Source organism: Eschrichtius robustus, chromosome 4 (genome assembly GCF_028021215.1).
Source record: "Eschrichtius robustus isolate mEscRob2 chromosome 4, mEscRob2.pri, whole genome shotgun sequence".
NCBI classification, from domain to species: domain Eukaryota; kingdom Metazoa; phylum Chordata; class Mammalia; order Artiodactyla; family Eschrichtiidae; genus Eschrichtius; species Eschrichtius robustus.
In genome coordinates, this window is record NC_090827.1 from 58,292,038 (window position 1) to 58,317,310 (window position 25,273).

Genomic DNA, 25,273 nt, shown 5'->3' on the forward strand with positions numbered 1-25,273 from the left:
TTTTTTTTCTATATGTTCCATTCATGCCATTTGGTTTTACTGTGAAAATATATCACTCTCTTATTTACTCAAGTTTTGTGGCATTCCAAGAGCTATATTCTCTACTTTCCTAGGAAAAGAGTAAAGAATTTCTTCATTGAAAGTGAGACAGATAGAGAAGAATCAAAACACCTTACAAAACAAATTCATGAACATGTTATAAACAAATGTTTATAATACAAAAAGAATGACAAAGAGCTGTATTACTACACTTGTTATCGCCTTGACTTTCTTGACTTTCCAGACTAGACCATTTTAAAAGTGTGGTTTCTATGTCTTCACAGCCCACTGTGAATGGGCCCACTGCTTTAACGTCAATGTTACTCTTGTTTGAAGAGTTTCAGTAGGAAGCAGCAGCTAGCAGGATAAATTCTATACTTCTCTTCAGTTTCTTGTGAGAAACATAATATGGTAGATGAATAATGATGAAGTTAATGTGGTGGCTTAGCTCTTTCTCAAGCTAATGACATAACCTCAAATAAGTCATCTAATTGCTTTGAGCTTCATGTGGGGAAAATAAGTCTAGAGGAATGCTAAGGTTTCCTCTAACTCTACTCATTCAGTTATTCTAATCATTGACTAATGTGATATGTAAAAAAAATTAAACGATATGAAAAGTTGACAAAGGTTACTCACCCCTGTAAATACAGCAACTTTACTGATCTCTGAAACAAATGGGTATGGCAAACTAAGAACACTGGCAAATGGCTCCACTTTTTTCTAAATACACAACAATGGAAAAACAATTATGAAAAATTCATTCAGCTTTTCTATATCTGAAATATTCACTGGTTACACTTTAAGGCATAAGAGATTATATTTCTTTTGTAAGAAATCCTAATAAAAATCTATATCTCTCTCCCCAGCTCCATACTCCCGTGGCACTTGGCTTCTATCTCTACATCATTCATCACAGTCTCTCACATATTAAGAGATGTGTTTGCACAATCCATATCTTCCCCAGCACCTAGTACAATGTTTTCCGCATGATGGATGCCAATAAATGTTTGCTACCCTGAATTAAATTCAAAAGAACATGTAATTTTTTTTATACCATCAAGTAGGACATGTATATAGCTATGCATATTGAACAATATCCAGCTGATCTGCTCAGTAGGTCACCCCTAATTTCCATCATTGGCTCTAAACAATCAGGTAAATCAGATGATACTAACCTTAAATTCAAGATAGATTGCCAAACCTGAAAGGCTCTTCTGAGTGGGTCTATTTTGAAATTACCTGGACCACTCACCACTTTCAGATATATTCGGGAAGCCAGTTGGAAAATCCCAAATAAATAATGGCATGCATTTGAGGCGCCCTAATACAGGTGGAGTTTCTACAGGGCCTCAGAACTAATATGTTCAGTCATTGGGTCAAGGACCTGTCTAGGCCTATGGCTCAGATCTCTTAGGGAGACATCACAGGGAAACAAGTTCTAGGCCCATAGTTTTGGTGCAGCCTTAAGGTCTGGAAGAAAGAGTTGCTCCCTAATTAAAACTGTTTGAAAGATTATATTTTTAGAAAAGCTTTGCATAGAGATAACCTCCTGAGAATTTCTTTTCAGACAAGAAGGCACAAACTCTTAAGCACACTTTATATCAGACATGCAACTCAGTTTTACTGACTGGCATTCCGTTGCCATTAACATGTCACAACTGACTTCAGTAAATTTTTCAATGGCAAGCAATCACAACAATAGCATCCCCTGGGGGAATGCTGGCTTGTTTTACAAGCACTCTATCAATAATAAAAAATGTCTCAGGAAAACAACTGTACCCTTTCAATGTTATTAGTTTACAAGTGGCTTCCATTTATGAAATGAAACCTGTGGTCCTACAAGACTTCGTTATAAACTACATTAATGGTTGACTGAGAAAGTGATTATCTTGGACACTACAACATTTTAAAATAAAAGAACAGTAACACTATGGTATAAAATAAAATTACAACAGGGCTGGTATGAACTATAATAAATAAGAACTAAGAAATGAGACAGACCTTGGTTCAAATCCTAACTCCACCCCCTACTCTGGGACCTTGAGCAAGTTACTTCACTTTCTGTGTCTCAGCTTCCTCTTCTGAGATTATTATAGAATTAAATGAGCAAATGCATGCAAAGCATTTAGCACTGTGGCTGGTACATAGAAAGTTTCCAGTAAATGTTGATCGTTATTATTAAACTCTTACCAAATCCTTCACTATCATCTCATTTAATCCTCACTATAACCAAATGAACTAATAAGCATTTTATCCCCCTTTATAAAGAGAGGAAAAAACTGAGATTTAGAGAGGTTAAACCAGAAGCTCAAAGAGCAGGTAATTGGTGATGCCAGGATTCTGGCCTGTACTGTAACCCGACTCCAGAGCCTATGCTCTTAAGCACTATGCTGTACTGCCTCCTTCTACATGCTCAATTAATTGTTGTCGTTGAGGCTGTTAAATTGTATTCAAAAATACATACCTTCTAGTTTGACCAAAAAAAGACATTCTCAGAATAAAAATTAAAATATCATCTCCAAAAAAATTAGACTTCTTAAGTGAGAAGCTTTTAAAATTTAGAGCTGTAATGGACCTCAAATCTAATCTAGTGTTTTTCCCACTTTCAGAATTTTATAAACAAGTCTTCCATGGAACTGCAATATATAAACAGACAAAGTAGAAAGGTTCTGGCTGAGATTAGAGTAAGGGGCTTGGCACCCCACCCAAACTTAGTCTCAACTTTAGGATTCTAAGGAACACATCTGAAGGCTACTAAGCTAATCCAAAGTCCTCCTTTACAGAGAAGGAACAACATACCCAGGCAGCCTAAGTCATTTTTCAAAGTTACAGCAATAACTCAATTAATTTTAACACTACTTTTGTTGAAATTTATACCAGCGACTTTCAGATGAAGAAGAGATATATGTTCATCAACTCTGCAGAGTACATTCAACATTTTATTTTATATTTGGAAAATTAAGACAAACAAACATATTTTTCAACCTAAAGTTCAGAAAGAGCACAAGATTTTCTAAAAATTATTACAGGAGACAAAAATTGCTTAAATGAAGAAACAGCAATTCATTCAACCACTGTTCACAAATAAATTTTAATTGAGTCTACATACCTTCTTCCCCAGTGTCATATCCAGTGTCAAATCAAGATAGACACCTTGCTTTGGATTAGTAAAGTCCAGAACTTGAAATTTCTTAAGTAAGTGAATAGCTTTCTCCACCTCGTATATCTGCCTTGGATATAAGCGTTTGAGGTAGACATCATCTTCAGGTTCACCTTCCATAAAGGGATATGACTTTATTTTTTCTATCTCATCTTTTTTCTCATCCGATGCTTTTTCTTTGGCACCTTTTTTTGTTTTCTTTGCAGGCCTTAAAAAAAGAAAAAAATTCAAGATCAGTTATCTCAATACGTAGTCCAAGAGACTTAAAAAAAAGGCAATGTACATTAGACCAAAAAAAGACAAAAGATAAAGTTTATTTTAATTCAAAAGCATAATTATTTTATAGTTTTTCTAGTGCAACAAATATTAAGTGAACTTTTGAACTGTTTGCAATTGATACAAAGTTGGATAAGGCATTGATGTTGCTCTCCAGAAACTTAGAGGAGACAGACATGCAAAGAGATAATTTCAATACGATGTGGTAAATACTTTGAGAATGTTATCAGGGCCATAGGGAAAAGACATTAACCCAGCCTAGGAGGAAGGGAAGAGTTCTGAAAGAGATGACCCCAAAGTCAATTCTTGAAGGATAAGGAAGAATTAGCCCAGATATATACCCAAGAGAAATGAAAATATATGACCACACAAACACTTGTACACAAATATTCATAGCAGCATTACTCAAAAGAGTCAAAAAGTAAAACAACCCACATGTCCATCAACTGATGAATGGATACACAAAATGTGGTATATTCATACAGCAGAATATTAATAGGCAATGAAAGGAAATGAAGCACTGATACATGCTATAATTTGTATAAACCTTAAACACATTATGCTACGTGAAAGAAGCCAGTCACAAAAGCACCACATGTTGTATGGTTCCATTTATAGGAAATATCAAGAATGGGCACATCTATAAAAACTGAAAGTAGATTTGGTGGTTGTCTAGGGCCAGGGGAGAGGGTTAAGGAAATGGGGAGCGACTGCTAATGGACATGAGGTTTTGAGGGAAGATAATGAAAATGTTCTAAAACTGACTGTGGTGATGGTTGCACAATGCTGTGAATATACTAAAAACCACTGAATTGTACACTTTAAATGGGTGAATTGTTTCATACGTAAATTATATCGCAATAAAGCTATAGAGTTATCCAGGTAAAGAAACAATGTAATAAAAGTACTGAGGCATGATAAACAGAATGGTACATAAGGGGAGCTATTATAAGTTCTAGCTGACTAGAGCAGGGGTTGGTAAACTTTTTCTGTAAGGGATCAGAGAACAAATATTTTACGGTCTCTTGTCTCAATGACTCAACTCTGCCATTGTAATGTGAAAGCAGCCACAGCCAATTCAAAAATGAATGAGTGTAGCTGTGTTCCAATAAAACTTTATTTATGAACACTGGTTTAAATTTTATAATTTTCATGTGTCACAAAATAGTTCCTTTTTTCCTTTTTTTTTCCTAATCACTTAAAAATGTGAAAAACATTCTCAACTCATGAACTGTACAAAAATAGATGGCAGGCCAGATTTTTTGGCCCCCTGGCCGTATTTTGCTGACTCCTGAACTAAAGGTAAAGCAAAAGGCAGGAAACAGCAGCACATGAGGCTGGCAAATCTAGATCACAGAGGGCCTCCTCTAGAAGCAATGAGAAGCCACTGAACAGGAGTGGGATCTGTACTTCAGGTAGAGTATTCTGGCTGCAATATAAGGGATGGATTTGAAGGAAGCTAGATTGGAGACAATTAAGAGACAACTCGCTCCCTCTCTTCTTAAGGAGGTATGACAGCCTGAACCAGAGCAATGATGGTAATAGGCTGGACAGATTATAGAGATCTTTTACAAGGTAAATATTGAAGATAGGGAAAGGGGAAAGAAAAGACTCTAGAATACTTTGTAGGGTTCTGGCTTGGGTGACTAGACATAGAGTAGTATCATTAACTAAAACCAGAAATAAAGAAAGCAAAACAGGTTTCTTATGACGGAGGTAGTCACAGAGATGAGTTCAGTTTGGGGCAACAGAGTTTGAGTGTGGGGTTAGTTGCATCACTGGCCCCAATTCCTTACCCCCTCTCTCTATTCAAGTCCCTCTGCTAAGTGACTCTGCAGTTCCTCCCAATTAAAAGGGTGGAGTATATTTCTCAGTGCCTTGATTTGGTCATGTGACTAGTATACCACTAGAATAAAGCAAAAGTGACAGTTTCTATGCTCTAAGCTTAAGGCATAAGAGGTTTCACCTGTTTCCACTTGTAAGTTTGTATTTCTGCCATTTTCATAAGAATAGGCCCGGGGTAGCCCAAGGTGGGAGGATGCGAGAAGTGTGAAACACAGGTGCCCCACAGAGCCCCTAGATTAGACAATTCTCAGCTGACCTGCAGCAGACTCACGGATGCACAGCAAGCCCAGCCAAGGTCATCAGAGACACCCATCCAAACCTAGCTTAGATCAGCTCACCCAGAGATGTGTGGGCAATGATAATTAATTATAAGGTAGTTTGTTACATAGCGAATGCTAACAAGATGCTCACAAACTAAGAAAATATGTTCAACAGAAAATTACAGGTAAGAGTTTGAAGTTAAGAAGTCAGAGCTAGAGGTCATATATTTTCTCAGCATTAATTCAAATCACACCTCTAATCTTTTAACCATAAAAGTTTTAAATCAGTGAAATAATATTTTAGAAAGATGTCTGGGTTCTAAGGTAGACAGAATAATGGCTTCCCAAAGATGTCCATATCTACCTGGCAAAAAGGACTCTGCAGATGTGATTAAGGTTAAAGAACTTGAGATGGGGAGATTATCCTGGACTACTCAGGTGGGCCCAAATCACACAGTCCTTGAAAGCAGAGAAACTTTCCCCTTTCTCATCCGCATCTGATAGAGATGGGAACAGACAGGAGAAATTTATTGAGCATGAAAGGGACTCAATATGCCATTCCTAGCTTTGAAGACGGAGGAAGGGGGAGCCATGAGCCAAGGAATATGGGTAGCCTCTCGAAGCTGGGAATGGCAAGGAAACAGATTCTCCCCTAGAGCCTCTAGAAAGGAACGAAGCTCTGATGACTCCTTGATTTTAGTCCAGTGAGATCCATGTCAGAATTCTGACCTACGGAACTGCAAGATAATAAACTTGAGTTGTTTCAAGCCACGAGGTTTGTGGTAATTTGTTACAGCAGCAACAGAAAACTAATATGGGGTCCTATAAAATTTATGCAAAAGAAAAGGATGACAGTAAAATGATATTTTAAAAAAGAACCTCAAAAACCAATCCAACATATAATTCCATTCTCACTTATAGCACTCGATGAATCCTTATTACCATAGCTAATAAGAGTATCCTCCCAACTAATAAGCAATTTGACCGAAGAGCAGATAATGACAGTGCTCATTTTTAACGGGACACAGGTATCCTACCACTGGACTGCTGATAAGTCTAAGTAGGTGCCCGAGTGGATGATGCGACCTGCCCCAATGGTACTTGGGAATACACCACAAAATCCTGAAACCTTCCAAACTGGAGAAATCACATTTTATATTTAGTAAAAGAGCAGTGAGGCCAATAGAAGAAGAAGCCTAGAGAGCCTGTTTTAGTAATAAACTCTCTAAGATAAACAAAGGAATAAATATTGTAACTATAACCTACAGATTTACTTTATGTAAATGCTGATTTCACCCCTATATTTTTAACCATGACTGAACCTGTCCATTTAATTTGCAATTAGTAATATGAAGTTCCCAGAGGCTAAAATATGATTTTTAAAGTAATAAATATTTGCAAAACCCCATATAAGTCTGATACATAACGAGACTGAGTTGGGATATACAGCAGTTTACTTATTTATACTTTAGACCTTGTTTCACAAAATATTTGAGATGGTTCAGTGAAAATATTAAGTTACAAACAGAACACTATTTTAGTAAAAAAAAAAAAAAATAAAGTACATCATTATAACACGGGGCAAATAGGACTCTAAGGAAAACACTGTCTTCCAAAATTAAAAAAAAAAACAACTGCAATTGAATAAAATCTGTCAATAATAATTAATTTTATAAACCCACCACCTGTTGTTTTCCATGACGCTCCAAAAATTGTCTGCCTTTATTCATAAGAATCACATCCAGGGCTTCCCTGGTGGCGCAGTGGTTGAGAGTCTGCCTGCCGAGGCAGGGGACACGGGTTCGAGCCCTGGTCTGGGAGGATCCCACATGCCACGGAGCAGCTAGGCCTGTGCGCCACAACTACTGAGCCTGTGTGTCTGGAGCCTGTGCTCCGCAACGAGAGGCCGCGACAGTGAGAGGCCCGCGCACCGCGATGAAGAGTGGTCCCCACTCGCCACAACTGGAGAAAGCCCTCACACAGAAACAAAGAACCAACACAGCCAAAAATAAATAAATTAATAAATAAATTTTAAAAAAAATTAAAAAAAAAAAAGAATCACATCCAGAAGAACTCTGTTGTTCATGCAATTATGTAAGGCCCTATCAGGAGAACTTAAATACTATGATTCTCAGAGAATAAAATAATCATATTAGAAAGGTTTTGGGGAAGATGAGGGAGAAACGCCTGGCAGTCTGAATTAGAGAGAACAGAATTTAGCTGTAGTTACCTGGGTAACTAAACCACACAGATTAAATGAGTAATAAGAGACTGTTTTCAGGTAATAACTTTCTCCCTGCTTCACCTGTCTCCTACCTCCAAGAGCATGAAAGGAAAAAATAATTCCACGCTCATACCCAAATAAAACAAGATAAGAAAAAAAATCAGTGCTATAATAAAGCTCACTTCAAGATCCTTGAAGATCTGTGATCCCAGAGATCCAAGTCCTTTTAAGGCTGAAGAAGCCTTTACTTTGAGGAATTGGGGTGGAGGCAGGAGGGTACACAACCTCAGTCAAACTAAACTGAACTAAACAGAACTAAAGAGAAAATGCCTAGGGCATATAACTATTAATGGAACCCAATGTTTGGAATTCTTACTTCTCAGTGTAATCACATAAATAAAATCACAAACACCCACCTCTGATGCTGGTTTATTCATTAAACTTTAATGCAGGGACTTCCTGGTGGCGCAGTGAATAGGACTCTGCGCTCCAAGGCAGGGGGCCCAGGTTTAATCCCTGATCAGGGAACTAGATGCCACATGCATGCCACAACTAAGAGTTCACGTGCCACAGCTAAGGAGACCACCTGCCACAACTAAGACCCCAAGCAACCAAATAAATAAATAAATAAATAATTTTTAAAAATAAATAAATAAACTAAATGCAGAAGTTCTGCTTATACCTAAAACGTAAAAACTGACAGAATAAAACCTAGTCAATAATAATACAAATAAAAGCTGGAAAGAGCATTAACAATGACAGAGTCAGATAAAATCACAACTTTTCTTGAACCCGTCACAGAGCTGAGATCGTAGGGCAACGAAGTAGGTCTGAAATCTCCCCACAACCCCACTCCATATGCATACAGCCAGGAGAGTCTCACCTGTAGCAGAGAATAAGAGGAAGGCAAGCAGGCAGCAAAAAAATCAGCTAAACTTTTAGCACTAACGTATAAACCCCCTGAGAGATCCAGACACAAGGGGAGTTCACACTCATTGCGTGGGCCTTTTCCACAGACCTCCACCAGATGCTCCTGGGAAAGACGGGAGCAGGCCAGGGGACTAGGGAGCCTCCTTCAAGGGTGCAGTATGGAGAAGATCAGCTACTACGTCCGGAAAGGCAAGTAACCCTGAAGCCCTCTAGGGCACAGGTAAACACCCACTGTATGTAGGGAAACAAAAGAAGAAAAAAACACTAGAAAGAAGAAAAAACACTAAAACTTCTATCCTCGGGGGTAGGGCAGGAAATAGTCCTGAGTACAGTATCATCTACCAATAAAGCTATGGAAGTACCCAGACACTATGGCACCAGACCTGCAATAGATACATACCATGGAGGGGAGGGAGAGAAATACTGAGAAAACCTCATCCCCAAGGACCAGCAACACTGCGCCTACTTAAGACAATGGCTGAATTTGGAAACCACAGAATCCCTCCTGCACCCATCACCAGCCTGACAAGCACTGAGTAATAAGCAACAGCAGTCTTCTACTTGGGGAGGAGCAAGGGTATGGAGAGTGACCCCCTTCTGAGGCATAGCTGCACAGGCAAGGCTGAAAACTGAGCATGCAACAGCAACACTGAGGAAAAAAACCTTCCAGCAACCCAGCCCCCACCCTAAGCAAAAGGTAACAGTACAGAAATCTGAAGCTGGTGGTGGTAATCATAGCAGTAACAAAACCAAACCCCAGCTCAACTTTTGACTGGATTGACTTAACACTGTGACAGTGGAGGCATGCCCATTTCCAGGCATAAATAGTATGTACTTTAGTCTCAACTGTTGGAACAAAATATCTAGCAGTCAATAAAATATTCTGAGATACACAAAGAAGCAAGAAAAAGAACCTATTGTCAAGAGAGAAGCAAAACCAGAGTCAGAGATGCCACTGGCAAACCATGAGTATATGCACATATACGGAGAAGAGAGGAGATTCAGAGTGACAAGAGAGAAGAGAGAAGCAAGCACAAGCCCCTCTACCCTGTCTCAGATCCTGATAAAAAATCAGCCATGAAAAAACTATTTTTTTAGTATATTATAAAGTCAATACATTAAAAAATTAAAACCACAATTAAAATTACGAATACTATGATCCTCATCAAGCTACTGAATAACTCTCATTGTTAGACGTGGAAAAAATTATCTGCTAATAAATTTTCACAGTTTTTTTTTTAAACATGCACATTTCTTATGCTACAGTTTTCAGGTGAATGGAAACTCCTTTTAAAGTTGTACTGGAATAGAATATGGGGAAGACATAAAATGAAAAATTTCTATAGGATAAAAGAAAACAACACTTAAAGATAAAATATTCTCAAAATAATTTATGTCCCTAATAAACGAATACTTCCACAAAGCAGAAAGAAAAAGACAAACAGCCCAACAGAAAAACGGGCAAAAGATATAAATTAGACACACAATGAAGAAACACCAATAAAGACTGATGATATCCAGAGTTGTTAAAAATGTGGGCACTCTCACTCACTGCTGGGTAGGGATGTAAATTGGTACAACCAATACTCTTCCAAATTCTCAAAAAGAATCCAGGTACTATTCAGACTCAAAGGAAGCCTCCATTCTAGCAGCATTTCTGCCTCCTCTCTCTTAATCCTATATTCAAGCTATATCATTCACTTTCATCCTTCTGCACCAGTGAAGTACCTTTCTCCCAATTCCCCTGCAAAATCCTATCTATCTTTCAAGACCCAGCTCAGGGCTTCCCTGGTGGCGCAGTGGTTAAGAATCTGCCTGCCAATGCAGGGGACACGGGTTCGAGCCCTGGTCTGGGAAGATCCCACATGCCACAGAGCAACTAAGCCCGTGCACCACAACTACTGAGCCTGCGCTCTACAGCCCGAGAGCCACAACTACTGAGCCCACGTGCCACAACTACTGAAGCTTGTATGCCTAGAGCCTGTGCTCCGCAAGGAGAAGCCACCGCAATGAGAAGCCTGCACACCGCAACGAAGAGTAGCCCCACTCGCCACAACTAGAGAAAGACCATGCTCAGCGATGAAGACCCAACGCAGCAAAAAATAAATAAAATAAAATAAATAAATTAATTGAAAAAAAGAAAAAAGACCCAGCTCAAATACTTCTTGCCATATTCTCCTACAGGAAGAATTAATTGACCTTTCATCTGTGATCCCACAGTACCTGGTCCATTCCTCTACTACAGCAGTTAAGACATATTATAGTGCAGATATGTGCTAATTTATAATGTATAAAGAGCTCCCACTAATCAACAACAAAAAAATAGGAATAGGACATGAACAGAAAATTCACAGTAAAGAAAATAAAGATGGCTCTTAAACAGATAAAAAGATATACAACCTCAATAATAACAGTAATGAAATATAAATTAAAACCATGATGATACCATTTATTACCTATCAAATTGGCAAAGTTCAAAAATTTTGACTACATTGTATATGGGAAAATAGGCATTCTAACAATACTTGCTGATAAGGACATAAATTGGCAAGATCTCTATGAAGGCAATTTGGTAGTACCTATCAAAATTATAAATGCACACATCTTTTGATTCAATTCTATTTCTGAGTTCATACTACAAATATATTCATAATATTTGACAAGATCTATGTACATGATTATTCAATGCAGGATCATTTGTAATAGCAAAAGGCAAATGTCTTTTGGAAAGACATTTCCAAAATGTGTTTCAATAAGGGAATGGTTAAGTAAGTTATGGTATATTCACACAATGAAATATTATACCCATGTTCACTGTAGCAATATATACAATAACCAAGACACGGAAGCAATCTAAGAGTCCACTAATGGAGATAAATGGATAAAGAAAATGTAATACACACACACACACACACACACACACACAGAGGAATATTATTCAGCCATAAAAAGAATGAAATCTTGCCATTTGCAACAACATGGATGGAACTTTCTCTTATGCTAAGTGAACTAAGTCGGCCAAAGAGAGACAAATATCATATGATCTCACTTATATGTGTAATCTAAAAAAAAAAAAAAATGCACTTACAGATGCAGCAAACAGATTGGTGATTGCCAGAGGCAGGGGAGTAGGGTGTAGGTGAAATAGGTAAAGATGGTCAAAAGGTACAAACTTCTGGTTATAAAATAAATAAGCCATAGGGATGTAATGTACAGCATGGTGACTATAATTAATAATACTGTAATGTATATTTGAAAGTTGCTAAGAGAGTAGATCTTAATAGTTCTCACCACACACAAAAAATTTGTAACTCTGAATGGTGATGGATGTTAACTAGACTTCCTGTAGTGAGCACTTCCCAATATATACAAATATTAAATCATTATGTTGCATACCTGAAACTAATATATGTCGATCATATCGCAATTTTTAAAAAATGACTAAACAGCTCCATCTGAAACAATCTCCAAGATACACTGTTAAGTTAGAAGCAAGGAAGTGAGATGCAGACAGGGTGTACAGTTAGACGGGAAACTATTTTCCTCTACTCACAACAATTCTGACACTAAATGTGTGGATTTTTTTTCCCACACCCTCCAATTATCCAACATCAGCTGGATAGCCTGTAATTCAACACAATTCTGACACTATTTGGATTAAACATCAGATCCCACAAGTTAAGGGTTCTGTCCCACAAGACTGCCCCTACTTCAGATGCCAATTGCAAGTCCGGGCCTCCAGTACTTTTGGTCAACAGCTATATATCGGGGGGGCCCCAGGACCTCCCTCCTCAGGCTTCATAATTTGCTAGAATGGCTTGCAGAACTCACACAAAAGCTTACTTAACATTTACTGGTTTATTACATAAGAAACGATATGATAAAGGATACAGATGAACAGCCAGATGAATAGGTACAGGGGACAAGGTCCAGAAGGGTCTGGAGCACAGGAGCTTCTGTCCCTGTAGGGTTTGGGTGTACCACCCTTTCAGCACGTGGATGTGTTCACCAACCCAGCAGTTCTCCAAACCCCATAGTTCAGGGATTTTTATGGAGGCTTCATCATGTAGGCATGAGCAATTATGAACGCAATCTCTAGCCCCTCTCTCCTCCCTGGAGGATGGAAGGTAGGGCTAAAAGTTCCAAGCTTGTAATCACAGCTTGGTCTTTCTAGTGACCAGTCCCCATACAGGAGTCCACCAAGAGTTGCCTCACTAGACAAAAAGACACTCCTATCACCCAGAAAATTAAGGGTTTTATGAGCTCTGTATCAGGAACTGGGTCAAAGACCAAATATTTTTGAAAAATGCTCCTAGCCTCCCTATCACTCAGGACATCACAAGGATTTTATGAGCTCTGTGTCAGGAGCTGGTGGCAGAGCCCAATATAAATAGTTCTTATTATGTCACAGAATCCTAGCTCCAACACTTACTAGATCTGTGACCTTGGGCAAGTTACATAGTCTATTGGTTCCTTGCTTTCTGCCTCTAAAAAAGAGCATAACAATGGCTTCCACATAAGGTTGCTGTAGGTATTAAATTAGTTATTGAATGTTAGTATTCAATACATGTGAAGTATTATTATAATAAGTCATGCCTCTCCTTCAGGACTATCAGGTCAAAGAAGCAGAGATGATAAACTTTTACAACTATATATCCCTGTATGTCTTTACAGAACCAAGCATATTGGTTTTTATTTTTTTTTAATTTATTTATTTATTCTTGGCTGTATTGGGTCTTCATTGTGGTGCGTGGGCTTCTCAATGCAGTGGCCTCTCTTGTTGCAGAGCATGGGCTCTAGGCACGCGGGCTTCAGTAGTTGTGGCTCGTGGGCTCTACGGCGCAGGCTCAGTAGCTGTGGAGCACGGGCTTAGTTGCTCCGTAGCATGTGGGATCTTCCCGGCCCAGGGATCAAACCCATGTGCCCTGCATTGGCAGGAGGATTCTTAACCACTGTGCCACCAGGGAAGCCCCCCAAGCATATTGTTTTTTAATCAAAGATTTAAATGATAGCAAATGAAATAACTAAAAAAACAAAAACAAAACAAAAAAACTTACCTTGTAGCAGCAGCAAAATGTCTGTTGGGCACTGAAACGTATACAGAACAAGGATAAAGAGACGTCTGAGAAGCCATCTTGGAAAGACTATGCCTTTGATGATGTATCAAGACTTGAAAGAAAAAAACCATGTAAAATATTAATATTAATCACTACATACATAGTTTTTACATTCTCAGTGTTCTCTAAAACAAAAATATTCAATATTTGTGAGTTAACCACAATCTTTAAAAAGTGTAAAAATGGAAACTGTACTTCTTGAAACTAAAGCCAAGTAAACATATCTAATTGAAGAATTCTGTCCTAATTTATTTTTAACTTAGTCTAGTTAAGGCTCAACAAAGTATGTTAGCTCTATTATTATAGATTACAAATACGTATCCTGAATTTTTAATTTAAATTTTCTTCTTCTTCTTTTTTTTTTTCTTGTATACATAACACATTCAAGTTGCCCAAGGTACTTCTGAAGGATAAGAAAGTGGAGGGTACTGTCTTACCAGAGGTCAAGACTTGTTATAAAGCTATGGTAATTAAGACACTTTGGTACTGGCACAAGTACAGAAAAATAGACTAATGAAACAATAAACAGCCCAGCAACAAGCCCATGTACATATGGATACTGAAATATGACAGAGATGTTATTGCAAATCACTGTGCAAAGAATTCAATAAGTGGTGCTAAGACAAGTGATTATCAACAGGGAAAAGAGTATATTTAGATCCCTATTTCACACCACACACACACACACACACACACACACACACACACACAATCAATCAAATCTAGATGGACTAAGGACTTACATGTGAATGGCAAAACTTAAAGGTTTTCAGAATATAGGAAAATATCTTTATGACCTTTGAGAAGGGAACAATTTCACAAACAAAATCCAAAAGCACTAACCAAAAAGTGACTACATTAGTGTTAAGAACACCTGTTTATCAAAAGATACTTTAAAGAAAGCGAAAAGACAAGCCAAAAACTGGGAGATTATAATAGTAACATACATACTGGACTAAGGATTAATATCCAGAATATATAAGATCAACCCAATTGAAAAATAAACAAAAGAGATGAATAGACTTCTAACTGAAAAGGAAATACAGATGATGTATAAACATATAAAAAATGTACAGTCTCATTAGTAATCAGGTAAATGTTAATTTCAACCACAATAAAATATCATTTTACGGTGCTACTTAAAGAGTGGTCTGTGAGCCTGTTACAGCCTATCTGTTACCAAATTAATATTACCCCAGCATGTAAATCAAACACATCACTAAGTAAGTATATTATTTAGTGCAGCTGACAAATTTTTTTCCACAAGACTTTCTCAATGAAGAAAGAGTGCTTTGATCTTATTTTGGACAGGTAACAGTTTGTAGATGAGATAATTTAAGTAGCACTGTTTTACATGTAGCAAATTGGCAAAACTTTTTTTAAAAGTCCTGTATAGCTGAAAATATCACATAAGGATAAATTTTACACATAGCAGTTAAGAGCATGAATTGGAATACCGTCTTGGAAAACCATACGGCATTACCCAAAGAGGATGGGCACGCACACCTCAATGTTGCAGCGATTCTACTCCTGGGCATGTACCCTAGAGGAACTCCTGCACACGTGTACTAAGAGACATGCACAAGAATGATCATCACGTCGTTGAAATGGCAAAACTGAAGAAAAGAACCCAAGTGTGTATCTACAGTAGGATGGATAAATAATTTGTGGTATAGTCCTATAATGGAAAGCTACAGGACTGTAAAAATGAATAAACTATATGCCATATACATAGATGGATCTTACAAACATAATTTGAGCAAAAATGTCACTGGCAAAAGAATTCATTTGGTATTATTTAAATTCAAAAACATGCATAAGTAATCAATATTGTATTTAGGAGTGTGTGTGTGTGTGTGTGTGTGTGTTAAAACTATACAGAAGGGGACTCCCCTGGTGGCGCAGTGGTTAAGAATCCTCCTGCCAACGCAGGGACATGGGTTCGAGCCCTGGTCTGGGAAGATCCCACATGCTGTGGAGCAACTAAGCCCATGCACCACAACTACTGAGCCCACGAACAACTACTGAGCCCATGTACCACAACTACTGAAGCCCATGCACCTAGAGCCCATGCTCCGCAACAAGAGAAGCCACCGCAATGAGAAGTCCATGCACCGCAACAAAGAGTAGCCCCCGCTCACCACAACTAGAGAAAGCCTGCGCGCAGCAACGAAGACCCAATGCAGCCAAAAAAAAAAAAAAAAAAAAAAAACTATACAGAAAAACAATGGAGTGGTGAAATAGAAATTCAGGAAAAGTGCCTTACCTCTGGGGAAGAAGCAGATCAAATAAGACAAAGGCACTTGGGCCTTTGAAGGTATTGATAATGTTCTTTCTTTTTTTAAGCTTACTAGTAAGTATCCACAATTTTAAGTTATTATTCTTTATATGTTATAAATATCTTTTGTATGTAGAAATACTAGGAAAATATTTTTATTTAAGGATTACAAAAGAATATACAAAAGTAAAGTCTTCCTCCAACCCCTAAAACCCAGCTTCCATCCCACGTTAGTAATTTCTTATGCATCTCTCTAGAAATATTATTTCCCTACTCTTTTATTAAATGGTAGCACACTCTACTCACGGTTCTACACCTTTATTTTTCATGTAAAGGTATTAGAGCCCATTTTCACACATAGATATAGATGTACACACATTATTTATAAGAGATGTGTATATATAATCTCATGTATGCCTTTCATAAAGGTACATTTATACGTATATATTACAGCAATAATTTCATATCAGTTTATAAAGACTTCATCTCTTCAGGGCTGCAAAAGTACTACACTGGGTGGTTGTATCATAATCAGTGACCAGCCATTAGTTCATTTATAATATTTTGCTATTATAAACAGTGCTGCAGTGAATGACCTTGTACAAACATCATTTTGCACACATACAAGTATATTCATAGGATAAATTCAAGAAGGGAATTTGCTTGGTCAAAGGATATGAACGTTTGTAATTTTGATAAATACTGCTCTCTACAATAACAGTGCCATATACATTTCAACCAGCAATGAAAAGGTTGCCTGTTTCCATACACTCATGCCAACACAGTATGTTACCAAACATGTTGATATTCGTCAATCTAGTAGATGAAAGATGGTATGCAGAGTTGTTTTAATTTGCATTTCCTTATGAATTAGGCTGAATACGTTTTCATGTTTGGTCATCTACATTTTCTTTTCTGTTTAATTGGGCTTAAACTCAATTTTGTTTTCTTTTTTTTTTTTGGCTGTGCCATGTGGTTTGCAGGACGTCAGTTCCCCAACCAGGGACTGAACCTGGGCCACTGGCAGTGAAAGCCCAGAATCCTAACCACTAGGTCACCGGGGAACTCTCTAAACTCAACTTTTTAAATTAGTGCTCTACAACTAGGTTTTCATGTAAAATAACTGTTAAAACCTAATATCTTAAAATCCACTCATTATATAAACCAATAGCATGTAAACTGTAAGACTTGTCTACACATCAAATGAATTCATGTCATGAGTTAAGTTTCCAAGTGCAAGGCACTGCACATGCAGAAGAGCTACCGAGTCCTCACTGTGGTCTACAAGACCCTATGTGGGCTGGCCCCTGCCTATCACTCCATACCATTCTCTTACTTGCTCACTATGAACCTTCTTTCAGATCCTTGAATCCCTAGAGTCCCTCAAGTTAACTCCTCACTCAGGGCCTTTACCGTTAATGTTCCATTTGACAGGGACGCACCAGCTCCATATCTTCCCCTGGCCTGCTCCTTATCATCAGCTCAAACGTCATGAAAGCCACGTGCCTAACAACTCAATTTCATCTCTAATTCTAATCTTCCAAAACAAAGTTGAAGTACAAGAAAACCACCAAAACTGTGAATTCTGTGAACATATGGGTCCGACATTTGGGACAGTATAGGAAACGTGTTTATTTTTGCTGCACAAAAGCCACAAGAGGCTTTAATGGCTAGGAAAAAGAAGAGAAATAGACTAATGAGATCCAGTTCCTGACCTCCAGAGTCTCAAATTTAGTGGGCTATGCTGGTATGCAACAGTCTAAGAGGAGATTCTCCACATTTTTAAAGAAACCAGCTATCTTGAAAAATCACATATGGTAAATGAAGGAAGAGCAATTATCCACTCAAGATTTGGAAAACACTTCCAAAAAATAATTCTAATTGTACTAAACAAGAACCCCACAACCTTGGCAGGATCCTCAAAATAATAATTCTCTTGAATACATCAATTGCAACCTGCTATAAAATACTCAACCACTACTTTCAGAATCCCCAGTCATGACAACCAGAAATTAAAATTTTCAACAGAAATCAAACTGCTACAGACTAAGAAAAAATAAACTACAAAAATACCACTACTTAAATAGCACTGTTAGGCCATGATATCTGTATTTTCAATCCTTCTGCAGTCAATTTATCTATCTGTAGTATTTTATTATATTCCTTTAATATATTTCTTCTCCTCTCACTCTTAGCAAATAACCTCAGTCGCTACTTCAGAGAAAACAGAAGGCCTCAGAACTTCCTCCACTACTTAGGAACCTAACTGAATCTGCACTCATTCTCAAAAGTTATCCTCACCCCTACCCCATGGCAATGAGATGGAAATAACTCCATCTCCTTCGCTAGCTGATTCTCTTAAACATGATACTGAAAGGTTAGAGTTCCCCAGGGCTTCTCAACCTAACTCTATAATCCTCACTTTCCCCAGGAGATCTTATCCATCTAGTCTTTGCCTTCCCACCATAAGCACTGTAGTCCAGGCCACCATCATCTACATGAAATACTGCAACAGACTCCAAACTATTCTACTACTCTTGGCCTTTTCCATTTCTTTTCCACCTACTAGTAAGAGGGATGATTTAAAAACGAAATCTCATCATATCCTTACAACACTTGGATGGCTGCACCTTGCTCTCTGAATAAAGTAAATTCTTAAAAAGGTCCTCCATGAGCTGCTTCTATCCTATTTAGCGAGCTTCATCTAAGACCATTCTCTCTCATGCTTGCCACACTTCAAATACACTGGCCTCCTTTGTTTCTTGAACACACCGTGGGTTTTACAACCTTGAGATTTTCAAATATAATCTTCCCTCCATCTGTGACATTCTCCCCTACTACTTCCCACTCCCCCTTCCAATAGCTAATTCGTAACTATCCGATGATCTTTCAGGGACTCTGCTTAAGCTACTCCTTCAGAAAAGACTTCCCTGAAGACTCAGAATAGATTAAGGTCTCTCATATACACTCTTATAACAACCTGTACTTTTCCTTCACAGCACTCAGGACAACTGTAATTAGAAAAATAATTATACAATGAATGTCCGCTCTTCAACAGATGATAAGTACCATGGCCAAGGAGTGTATATAACTTGTTCACTGTTCTGTTCCTAACACAAAACACAGTGTTTGGCAAATGAAGACATGATAAACATCTGTTGAATGAAAGAAGGAAATGTCAACTAATGAGAGCAAAAACTGGATTCAAATTACTTTAATATTCATTACAACACATGGAAGAGGGGTGGCATTTTGTTGAAGATCCATGTATTCATTCACTCATTTATTTATTAGACAACGATTATGCCAACGAAACATGTGCTAGCACTGCTTTAAGTATTTAGTGAACAAAACAAAATCCCTGTCCTCACGGAGCTTACATCCTACTGGGGATAGACAATACTAACAAACATAAAATGGTACTGGTAAGAGGAAACCCACTGGGTAAAAGGAATTGAGAATCAAGGGGAAAGTGGGTTGCAGTTTTAAATAGGAAGGTTAAGGTAGGCCCTTTTAAAAAGGTGACATTTGAGCAAAGGCTTGAAAGAAATGAGAAAGTCGGTCATGCAAATATCTAGAGAAAGTGTTCCAGGCCCACTCCACTTGGGAGAAAAAGTCCTCCCCACAAAGGAATGTTCTTGGTGTGTTTAAGGAACAAAGAAGCCAATGTGCTACAGCACAGTGAGTGAGAAGGAGGGCAGCTGGAGAAGGACTCAGAGTGGTAAGCTGGGTGACTGGAGGTGGAAGAAGGTAGGCACAAATTGATATGGAAGACCCTAGGCCAGTGCTGTCCAATGGAAGTATAACGTAAGCCACATGCATAACTTTAAATTTTCTAATAGCCACAATAAAAAAAAGGTGAAACAGAAATCAGGGAAATTAATTAATAATAAAAATTAACATATTTTATTACAGCTAATACCCCAAAATATTATCATTCCAACATGTTATCAATATAAAAAAATTATTGAGATATTTTACTTTTTCTGGTACTAAGTCCTCAAAATCTAATGTGTATTTAATACACTCAGGTTGGATTAGCCACATTTGAAGTGCTCAACTGTGGATAACAAAATGGACAGCACAGCTGTAGGCCATTCTAAGGACTTCAGATTTAGAAAAATGGGGAGGTTTTGCAGAGTTTTGAGCATAGGAGTAACATGATTTGATCTAAGTTCTTAAAGGACCAATCTGACTACTTGTTGAGAGTACACTGTAGAGAAATCTAGGTGAGGGATGGTAGTGGCTTGGAAGGTATTTGCAGTGAAGTAGTGAGAAGAAGTCAGATTCTGGATTTATTTTGAGGGTAAAGCAGAAAGGATTTGTCAACCATTTAATGTGAAGTGTGAGAAAAAGATGGGGAGTCAAGGATATTCTGAGGTTCTGGTCTGAGCAATTGAAAGGATGCAGTAACCATCAAATGAGATGGGGAAGGCTCCAGGTGATGACAATGAGTTTGATTTTAGACAAGTGTTAGGTGCTGATTAGATATACAAGTGGAGATCTAGAATAGAGAGATGAGTTTAAGAATCTAAAGTTCAGGAGAGAGGTCCTGATTGTAGATAATTTTGAGAACCATTAAGATACAGACAATAGTCAAAGCCACAAAACTTGGATGAGATCACTAAAAGAGTGAATTTAGATACAAAAGACATGAGGATGAAGGATGGAATCCTTGCTCCTGAGACATTCCAAGGTAAGAGATTGGGAAGAAGAGGAGGAACCAGCAAAGTAATGTGAGAAGTGACAAGTGAGATAAAAAGAAAATTGAGTGAGACATCCTGAGAGCCATGAGAAGAAAATGTGGCAAGGAGAGAATGATAACCTTTGATTCTCCTTTTGGTTCCTTTAGTTTGTCTAACATAATGTTATTTCTGTCATACATGAAGATAGTGCCATTAATCTCTTTTCAGTAAAGATATACTTTTTGGTTTGCTCACTTAGTAGTTATCAGGGTCTGTTGTGATCTCTTGTCACCCCTATCTTTTAAGCAACAACTGTCCCAAATAGGGAATGCTGGTCTTTACACTGAGCTTTCCTGTTACGAAGCTCAAAGAGAAGACTATGATGCTGTTAAAAACAAACAAAAAAAAATCAATTAATCACTGGCCTAGGAGTTAAGCTTCAGTCTTCCTCTGCCACTAAGTAGTTATATGAACTTGGCGACATACTTAACAGAATCAGTTTCTTCCTCTGTAAAATGGGGGTGTTCCTGGCTGCTGCCTCCACCCAAAAATCCACTATAATTAAATAACAATACGTGTCACTGTACTTCAAAAACACAAAACAAAAAAATTTTAAGTATTGTACCCAAAAAGGGTTGTCATCCTAGCCAACAAATTAGACCTTATTAACTGCTGAGAAGAGCTGCTAACAAGAAGTACCACTAGCCTCCAAATGATAAATGTTGATCCAAACTGGACAACATCTGGAAGTTTAAGAATTGGAATTGCCTCCAACGATGTGCTCCGAAAGCACCAAGCATTCTAAGTTTACGGATGTAAGCCACTAAAATATACCACCTTTTCCATTCCAGATCTCTCTTCACGTATCAAACTCCTTTCCCCCCGCAGTCCACAACCCCAGCATCGGAGATAGAACCAAGTCTCTGCCTCGGTCCCTACGGGTGGCTGGAAGGGTGTCAATGTACACCCCCTCCCACTCCCGTCCTAGGGTGCACAGCTCCAGAAAGGAGTGAAACCCCTGATAAGGTCGTTTTTAAGTAGCAACGACCCTCTAGAGAACTTAAGAGTCCAGAAAGAGTAGAGGCTTATCGAGCCCCCAGTGCAGACCCGCATCTAGCAGAGTCCGGCTTGCACTGTGCAGCCACAGAAGACCCGGCGCCAGAGCTATTTTCCCCGCAAGCCCAGACGACCCCTCACTTTACCTCTACCGAGGCATCTTACAGCTGCCGCCATGTTGACCATTCCGGATTGTGTTGACGAAATTGGTCCCACGCGTCAACTTGGAAAGAATTTACAAAGGGTTCCTATCCGGAAATGGCGGCGGGGGAAGGGATTCGAAGGAGCAAGAGGAAAGGAGGTGGGACCAAAGTAAACCCTCGAGCCGGCACGGGAGGGCGCACCGCGCAGGGGCCCCGTGGCTGTGTTCCCCTTAGTCCTGCGTGCTGTGTAGGGCCCAGTGTTTCCTGGTTCCAGCTCGACAGTTCAACCATCTTCAGGAAAACCTGCCCTTCCTGGAAAGTACGGTCCTGTTGGCGATGCTCCAACTATTTTATTCCTTTTTATTTTTTTCTTTTTGATTCTGCAAGTGCACTCAGAACGATCATTTTATTAATAAATTGTGAGAGCACCCAGGAGAGCATGAAAAACAGAAAATCTGAATAATCTCACCAGCTTCCACCGCCACATTTCCAGCCTCGTAAAGACTTTTAAAAATTAACCAGGCTGTCCACTACCACCCAAGGGGGGTGTCCCACTCACTTAACAAACTCGTTTGAACTCATCGCAAGATCAGCGTGGTTTTCAGTTAATCTGAACATTAAGCAGTTCTACATTTTCCCGCTGCTGACAAACTGTGCCATTAGGATCAACTGAATAATAAAACTTGACAAATTTATATAACACTTCTAGTTTTAAAATGGCAGATCTAAGACCTACGCACAGGTTATTCTGATGGGGGGGGGGAGGGGATCAGTATCCTTTCCATTACGTCACAACTGTCAGTGTAGTTTATCTAAAACAAATCTGATCACGAATTATATCACTTCCCAGTTTAATATAAAACCCTCCCTTGACTACCTCGAGCTCGCTTCTGGCTTCCGCCTACCTCCCCGGCCTCAACCCACTGCCCGCAGCCCACTCCCATTCAACCCCATTCACACACACGGTTTCTCACCTCCAGGCCTTTGTTCACTCTGTCCCCTCTGGAACGTCCTGTACCGTATCACCTCGGTAACTGTTTTTTTAAATTTTTTTAATTTAAGACTTCAACTCCGGGTTTATTCACTGATGAAGCCTCCCTCTTCCCTTCCCAGGCTGATTTATGGCCACCTCTTCCCGGTTTTGTACAAGGCTTACACCTGTTTTTGTTTATCTGTTTGTTTTATACAATTTTATTGAGTTATAATTCACATACCATACAATTCACCAGTCTAAACTGTACAATTCAATGGGTTTTAGTATATTTATAGAGTTGTGTGACCATCACCACAATGTTATCTGTTTTTCTCAACTAATCATCTGAGCTCTTGGGGACAGAAATCATGTCTTACTCATTTTTGTAAACTCAGCACATACTACCTGCCTGGCACATAGGAGGGTCTAAACAAATATTTGTTGAATAAGTGAATGTTATATGCACACATGAATTATTGACTCGATTAGAATGGCAAGCTTGCAAATCTGCTTCCCTGAAGCTGCCCATAGGACTGGATCAAAGTAAGATTTTCACAAACGCTTTATTTTGTATCTGTATACTGTACTCATCTACATGAAGTATAAGATTTCTAATTTATTTGCCTGCCTTGCCAACACCTAAGCAGTTACTTCAAAAGTTCCACACCCATTTATGGCTGTTATACAAAAAAAATTAGAAAAAACGGAATCTACCTTTATAACTTTCTTTCCTATCTCCCTCCTTGCCCTTCCTCCCTTCCTTTCACAAATACGTGAGTGCCTGCCATGTGTCAAGCAGTGTGCTTGGCTATGCACAGATATGGTGAATAAAAGAGCCGTTGCTCTCATGATACTTAAAAATGAATTTCATGTAAGGGTAAATGCCAGAATTAGAGCAAGTTCCCTTAATTTATCTCAGACAAAAAGCAAACATACGGATTAGAGATTCTGGTCCTTAGACTCTACATCCCTTCCTTTTCGTAGTTGGGATCAGTTGGCCCCCATGTGTGTGCTTCTTTATGTCTCCTGTTATAATAAGAGAATTTAAACATCCGATATTAGGATTTAGAGTAACATGTAATGTGCTTGTAGTAGTAGCCTTATCGAAGCAATGTCCTGTAGAGGTGCAGCTTACCTGATTGTCCACTTTGGGCACCAGAACATGATAGCGTTAGTCAGGTGGGGTCCAGAGTCCAGTTATCTATATATAATAATATATAAAGAGGTTATTTAGCTTGAGACTTGTAAAAACCACAAAAATGCACGCTCTGAGATGGGAACTCCAAGCCTCTAAATATTTAACACACAATGAGGTTCTCATTAAAGAGAAGCAATAGAGCCTTTTAATTAAACAGTGGTGCTCTGGAGAAAAACTTCCCAGGTTTGAATTCCAGTATCATCACTTACTAGTTGTGTGACTTGGGGCAAGTTACTATACCTTTCTGGGCCTCAGTTTCCTCACCTGTGAGATAATTTACTGAGGTACTTACTACCATACCTGGCAGAGTAAACAGTCATTAAATGTTAAATGCTGTCATTACTAAGGAACCAGGGAGAGCTCTTAACCAGAGAGGTAAAATGAATAAGCTGTTCTAGTAATCTTTCTTCTAATATCTGCTTAATTCTTAATATGATACATGATATTCTTGTTCCTATATGTGCTAGGATGTCACCTTCCTTATATGAGAACTCATTAGTATTTTCAGAAAGTCTTTAGGCTGTGCTTATGTACTTCCTCAAAGTTCACTTTAAAGCAACTTTTCCCAATTGATTTCTAGGAAGGTTTTTACTCTCCAGGAGTCTTGGCATCATGCCAGCTGCCTGCCTGGCTAATTTCCTTGGGAAAAGTTTCACAATATTTGCCCAACCTTGTAGTTCTCTTGATCTGTGTTCTCTGCCTTCCTCAACTATCTTCCAATTGAGCTGGAAACTCCTTTGCAAGAAGAGTCTCTTCCCATTTGTAGTTCAAGTTGAAAATGAGTACTCTGATTGGACAAAAAAAGGGACTCTATGACATTTCCTACTTCATTAGTGTGCAACAGAATCACCCAGAAGGCTTGTTAAAACTCAGATTGCTGTGCTCTACCCCCCAGAGTTTCTGATCCAGTAGGCCTGGGGCAGGGCTCATTAATTTGCACTTATAATAGGTTCCCTGGGTGATGCTTATATACTAGTCTAGAGACCACACTTTAAAATCCACTTCCTATGTACTATCATGAAACATTTACATCCATACCTATCATTAACTTGGGGAGGAGTTGTTTTATTTAACAATTTTATACTCGAT

At 38.6% G+C, this 25,273-nt stretch overlaps 1 protein-coding gene across 1 annotated transcript in view; it reads right to left on the reverse strand.

Moving 5' to 3' along the window:
- Positions 1-22,092, reverse strand: part of MRPL1 (mitochondrial ribosomal protein L1) — a 57,184-nt gene extending 35,092 nt beyond the window's left edge. The window contains exons 1-4 of the mRNA XM_068542137.1: positions 22,017-22,092; positions 13,792-13,903; positions 3,149-3,407; positions 676-759 (exon numbers count right to left, since the gene is read on the reverse strand). Coding sequence (XP_068398238.1) covers positions 676-759; positions 3,149-3,407; positions 13,792-13,903; positions 22,017-22,056 — 495 coding nt within the window. The 5' untranslated portion in view covers positions 22,057-22,092. The remainder of the gene's footprint in view (positions 1-675; positions 760-3,148; positions 3,408-13,791; positions 13,904-22,016) is intronic.
- Positions 22,093-25,273: the final 3,181 nt, after the last annotated feature.